Source organism: Gymnodraco acuticeps, unplaced genomic scaffold (genome assembly GCF_902827175.1).
Source record: "Gymnodraco acuticeps unplaced genomic scaffold, fGymAcu1.1, whole genome shotgun sequence".
NCBI lineage: Eukaryota > Metazoa > Chordata > Actinopteri > Perciformes > Bathydraconidae > Gymnodraco > Gymnodraco acuticeps.
In genome coordinates, this window is record NW_022990346.1 from 2,725,214 (window position 1) to 2,731,706 (window position 6,493).

Here is a 6,493-nt window from a genome sequence, read left to right on the forward strand (position 1 = left end):
GCAGATCTTCCTAACTGTGGGTCTGCACACATTTTTGGTCAGGGATTGTAAATATTTTACAATTAATAAAGTAGCCTTTTGATGCATTTTTGACACACTAATTATACTTATTACGTATATTAGATCTTCTAAACAACTTCACACTTTGAAGACATTATTTCAGAAACACTTCCTTTATGAATGAAACCTTTAAAAGATTTTGATGAGTAGCACAGAAATTGGAGAGTAGGTACATTTTAAACATCAGGGTGCCGTATTGGTACCAAATATCCAATTACAGGAACCATAAGTAACTACTAGTTAAAGGGACACTCCACTAATATTCCACATGATATGAGTTACTCGTCAACGTAAGAAGTATGATGCAGAAGTATAAATGATATCCTGTGCCTTTGAAAGGAACTTTGTAAGCTATTTTTGGAATGGAGGACGTCCTATGAAAGACCCATCCAGTTGCATTTTGGAGAATGCAGCCTTGGTTTTTGGCTGTAGACCCTTAGAAGGCACATTATCTTGGCCTCCAGCTCTCACCATTTCCCCAAACTTTATTACTGAAGTACTCCCATGCATGTTACTCAAAGCAGTAATCCTGCTCTCACTTGTGGTGTTTGGCTAAACTAACAGCGTTTCTCCTTGAGAAGTATTTGTTCTACCCCTGCAGATGTTTGCAATCAGGAAATCAACATCAACAACATGCAATCATCATTGTTTTATATCTACTTGGGCCTCTTCCTGTTGCTTTCTCTTCATTTCCCTGCATTCGGTATCCATTGTTCTCACCAAAGTAGACACAAAACTCCGGATTAATGTAAAACGTTATTTTGGGATGCTGGAAAGTGAACTGAAACTTAATTCTGTAGAAGCATTGAGGAGGTTCAGAGGGTTTAATGAGGATCTTGGCTGTAGGGGGGGCGGAGCGTAGAGGTCTGGGGATTGTGTCATCGGTAGGCATGCTCCCTCCTGCAGCCGTGACATCACCGCAGCATTCCTTTCCACAGAGCAGGAACAACAGAGACCCCCATCACTCCCCTCAGCCCGTCTCCTGTTAACCCTCTCTCACTCTTCTTCCACTCTGACCCACATCGATCACTTTTATTCTCACTCCATCCTCCCTTTTGAGCGTAGAGGGTTTGCCTCAGGAAGCCCATCCCAATATTTGCTGATCAGCAGACCTGATATGTTTCTCTAGTGGAGGGCAGCAAACACAACAAAGCAGCTTTTTCATAGCTCTCACAGACATCACTCAATGCCCCCCCCCCATCCTCTCCTAATACACCAATATCTCCTCCTGCACAATGCCCTGATTCATTGCACTGTAATGCTGCTGCTGCTTCTATACGGCCGCCTTCAACCACGAAAGCTCCACCAGGAGAGTCTGATGAAGCCCCCCACATATTATCAGACGTCGGTGGGGCACAAATGGAAGCAATGCCATGTGACACTGATAGTGAGTCAAGGCTTAAGTGATATAATGTAGTGGGGGAAGGGAAGAAGGAAAGAGGGAGAAGAAAAAAGGAGGCAGACTCAATGAGGGAGGTCGGGAAAATAAAGCTGACAGAACAATAAGGCAGAGCTGCACAGGAGAGAGAAAGAGGACAGTGAGATAGAGAGTTGCTGGAAAAGGCAGGTACAGTCACATCCTGCTGGCATGCAAAAAGATAAAGAAGTGGGAGGTGGCTGGTGCCTATCTAAGGGCAAACCCCTTATGAGATACTCTATGATACTGTATATTACATTGTAAAAAAGTCTGACTGTGTGTTTTTGTTGGATTACCCAACTGTTGCATGACTCTCTTTGTGTGTCTTTGTGCATGTGTGTGTGATTGTGTTGGTGTGCGTGTGTTTGTGTGAGCCAGCCAAGTTTTCATAATGCATGAATGTGTTTTTTACTGCACTTTGCTCGAGATTAACTGTTCACCTTTTACGGTCGGGAGGGGAGGAGGTATTGTCATTCGGCCAGAGAAGGAGGAGGGGTCGACGGACGAGAGAGTTGGAGGGAGGTGCAGAAGGAAAAGGAGTGGCCTTCTGCTGATAGTCGCCCGAGTAAAGCCTTCTCTCAGTGGCAGCTCACAGGAGGGAAAACAAACCAGAAGTTCTGAGATACAGAGCAGGGAAGGAGAAAGAAGAAAAGACAGAGCTGTCTTCAAACCGCATTTTCTCCCAGGTATGTAAGGGCAGCTTACAGACAGAGTGAGTGGGTTTTAAGAAAACTGTTGATCCATGTTTGTGCTTTCTGCCTGTAGAACCATTCATTTTGACTAATGAGAGCTGTAAGTGTGTGAGTTTACCTCTCTGAAGTGAGAGTGAGCACTCCCACAAAGTTGACTGAGAGGGTGTGTACAATTAGATTCAGTATTATTGAGATAATAGGGACATTGTTTTGTTTTTTTCTTACACTCCAAGGTACCTAAACAAATCAAGTAATGTGTTGAGTCTGTGAAGTGTTTCTGAAGGACTATTGAACATTACATATTGCAAGCAATGTACATCATACTTGTTCTGTCCTCCTTTTAGGCTGTGTGTAGGTTGTATACAGCCATGGCATCAGCAGCTACATCAAAAAGGATGGTGTCCTCTGTCTTCATCACTCTGGCGCCTCCTCACCGAGCCACTGTGACACCGCAGCAGCCCGTCCTCAAAGCTCACAGCGCCCCGGCCAGAGACAAGCCTCAAACTGCTGTACGAGTCAGCCCGAGTGACAACATCCCCGTCAGCCGACTTAAGAAAGAGGACAACTCACAGTCTGAGTCTGAGGGCAGTTTAGAGAGCAAAGGCCAGACTCATCAAGAGGCCTCAGTCAGACATTCAGACCCCAAGAGCCCCAAACCTGCCCAACCTGAACCCAGCAGAGGAAAGATTCAAGAAGATGATAGAGGGCCTGCAGGTATTCATGATAATATATTTGTATCAGTGTAAACGATTGTTTTGCAAGTTTTAGACCTGTCTTTCCAAAATCTCAGAACCATCAGCAGCATACTAGTTACCTGGTTCTGTGTCAAGTTTTTAACTTTCCAACATTCATCTGACAAAGTTATAAAAATGTAATGCTAATCGGTGAAATCATAGCTCTTTTCTCACTTAAGTTGTATCTCTAAGGAACAGCTGCTACCGATCTTCTTGAAACATGCAGACATGTGTTCACTTTAGTTTGACTATGAGGAGCAAAACACTTATTTAGGAGACATAACTTCATAAGCATCTTTTTCTCCCTTTAATTTATTTTCTCTTTTATAATTAGCACTTTTTTTCTCTTTTCTTTCTTCTATAATAATTTTTCTAATTGACTTTTTGGGTGGTTGGCATTTGTATATATATTTGTGTATAATATTTTCTTATTACAACTATCCTCAGTTCTAACTTGAGAAAGATCCTACAAGTTACTAAAACATAATATTGTTTCTTGCCAAACAGAGCTCTTCCCTGCTCCTCCTCCTGATGCAGCACTTCCTTCATCTTTGGGAACATCGCTCTCTGAAGAATCAGCACTTCCACCACCTCCACCTCCACCTGCACAGACGCCTTCCTCCAGCTCTCTGACCCCAGGCCAGCAGCCCATTTACAACAGAGAGGTATGCACACCTCTGTCACATTTGCATCACTAAAATGTTCATGTCGACCACTGTCATTTACTGTTTTAAACACAAAACTTCACTTCAAAAAAATCCACCATATTGAAGGATTACAACTGTCCATATAAGTATTTACTATGCATTGGTTTTAATGCATAATCTTCAAAGAGTGATACTTAAAAAAAATACTTAAATAAAAGCACTTTCCAAAATGTAGATATCTTCATGATAAATGTTTAGTTCTCAATGACAGATTAATGAGATACTTGTATAGTAATTATAATTACTTTAAAGTTGATTTTATTCTACAACCTCCTTTCCAGTTTGACCTCTATGAGGTTATGTCTTCCTTTACCTTTCTACTAGCATCAACTATGACCACTTTCTGTTATTGTTTTTAAATCAAGCATTTTATAAATAGTGCCAATTTCTGCTCCAGGTTACAGTTGACTTGTACATTAAGCATGCACCTTTCATTTAAGGTGGAAACAAGCACACCATCTAGTGGGTTAAAACAAGATGAACAATCCCATGGGATCCAAAATAATGGGCAAGACACGAGCAGGGAGAGTAGAGGTAACATGATCTCTATTTACACACTCTTCCACTTTGACAATACACATATTATTATGACCCGCTTTCACATTTGATGTTTGTGTACTCTGCAGAGGTGTGTGGCTTCTGCAGGAAACCTGTGGCTCTATCTGAACCTGCAATAGAGGCCTTGAACAGGACGTACCATGATGGTTGCTTTCAGTGTAGATCTTGTCACATTCCCCTGGCTGGTAAACAGTACTACAACAAAGCAGGAATCCCCCTCTGTGAAGACTGCTACCAGGTAAATCAAATCAAAGTTTATTTATAATAAAGCACATTTAAAAGCGATTTTTGGTCGGGCCAAAGTGCTGTACAGGTAGATACTGCCCTGCACGTATGATTGATTTTGGATTCTTATTTACTTCTAATCATTCATGCTTTACGTTAATGCTAACTGTTCTCTTAAGACTGCTTTGATGTTTTACATATTTGAATAGGGGTGTTTCCATACCTTCCAGGTGGCTATAATTAGCTTGCACAGAATTAAAGATTATCCAACGTGTCACCTGTTGTTAATAATGTTGTGTTATCATTGCATGGTGTGGTTAAAAAATACCAAAATATGAGCTTCAAAAACCGTACATATGATATTTAAGTGGTTTGGTTAAACAGTAGAATTTTTGTATTATTATTTTGTGAGAGAAGTGTATTCCATAACCCTTTTTTCTCTCTCTTAGGCTAGTCTGGAGCTTTGCTGGGCCTGTGGGGAAGTTATCACAGATCATGTGATCCGTGCACTGGAGCGAGCGTACCACCTTTCTTGTTTTACCTGTGCAACATGTAAACAGGAAATTGGAGAGCAAGCTTTTGCTCAGGGAGAAGTTGGGGAGGTGTATTGCCTCCGGGACTATTACAGGTAGATTGTTAAAATTGTGTCAAGCAAATCGCATGGAAACAATCCACAACTCACTTAAGAGGATTTGTGTAAAAAGTGTAAGAAAGAAAATCAACAAATTGCTGTTGAATTTGTTCTTATTATGCTCACCTTGAGTATTGATGACTTTAAACTGGCTATGTTTGAAAGGTGCTATGCAAATGAAGTTGCCTCGACTTATCTAATATTATTTTCTCTCTAAAATGTTGTCCATAAAGGAAGTATGCTCCAAAGTGTAATGCCTGCAACAAGCTAATCATTCCAAAAGAAGATGGTACTGACAGCTATAATGTTCAATGCCTGGGAAACTCATACCATGAGAACTGCTACAGATGTGAGGTAGGAACACAGTGTGTAGCAAACTGCACTGTACACAATGACCGGTGTGCAAACACACATTAATCATCACCAGTGGATAAGTCTTTCTTATCGTCTGCAGGTGTGTGTCATCCAGCTCTCTCCTGAACCAAATGAACACGGCTGCTATCCATTGGAGGGGAAGTTGCTCTGCAAAACCTGCCATCTGAACTTGGTTTCTGGCCAGCACTAACACTGGCCTTGGAGCCGAGACAAACGAATGAAAAAATGTCACCACTCCAGGTTTAAAAATAATGGGTGACTTCGCATGTGCATTTTACTCTGGATTACAAATGTCACACATATTTTTCAACAATGAAATATGTTTGTTTTTTCTTTCTTATTTTGGAATTTTTTTATTACAATATATCGTGATTTCTGAAAATCTTCCTTTTCTTATTTTATACTTGATACATTTGCACTCAATAAAATACAAAATGCACCAAATATATTTATGCAACAGCCTTTTCCAAAATGTACGGCGAGCATTATTTGAGTTTTTTGTAAAAATCTTAATCAGTAGGCCTATAGGCCTAGTGTTTCTCAATCACAGTAACCCTTTGTATTAAAAAAACAACTTTAAAAAAGTAAACTAATATATTTTATCTAGAGGCAGGCTCCAACATCTCCAACATGATATTTGCTAAATACACACATACACTTTCATTAAGGATAAACATGGGAAAGAAGATTAACATTTAACTTACAACTGTTATATTGGGGAGGAAATTGACCACGGATATTAGAGCTTGAATAAAATAAAGTGTAACATATACAATAGCAATTATTATGGACCAGCACTTGAAGATGCTTTTGATGTGACTTCATTTAGAATATATGAAGATTTTTTACGGACCATATATGTTGTACTTTTGCCTGAAAAATAGAACTATTCACACTGAGTTTCAAGGTTAAAGTCTAATTCAGATCCCAGCTGAAATGTCTCGTTATTTATGTTCTGTATAACAAAATTACATTTGTGTATAAATATATTTCTTTGTATCAGACACATTTATTAAAACATTTTCTGTAAAAAAAATAAAAGCATTTGTGTTGTCTTTTTCTGGTCTTTAAAGTGAGCTTATATAACTTTTGAA

General features: G+C 39.8%; 1 protein-coding gene across 2 annotated transcripts; it reads left to right on the top strand.

Moving 5' to 3' along the window:
- The first annotated feature begins 1,953 nt into the window (after nucleotides 1-1,953).
- On the top strand, nucleotides 1,954-6,435 carry fblim1 (filamin binding LIM protein 1). 2 transcript variants are annotated; one of them, XM_034223824.1, is made up of 8 exons: nucleotides 1,954-2,163; nucleotides 2,514-2,883; nucleotides 3,411-3,568; nucleotides 4,051-4,144; nucleotides 4,237-4,406; nucleotides 4,843-5,021; nucleotides 5,258-5,378; nucleotides 5,479-6,435. In XM_034223824.1, exons 2-8 carry the CDS (start codon nucleotides 2,538-2,540, stop codon nucleotides 5,587-5,589), a joined length of 1,179 nt encoding a protein of 392 aa, XP_034079715.1. In that variant the 5' UTR covers nucleotides 1,954-2,163; nucleotides 2,514-2,537; the 3' UTR covers nucleotides 5,590-6,435. The 2 variants fall into 2 exon arrangements, with proteins under 2 accessions (XP_034079715.1, XP_034079716.1); XM_034223825.1 differs by having other exon boundaries at nucleotides 2,000-2,189.
- Nucleotides 6,436-6,493: the final 58 nt, after the last annotated feature.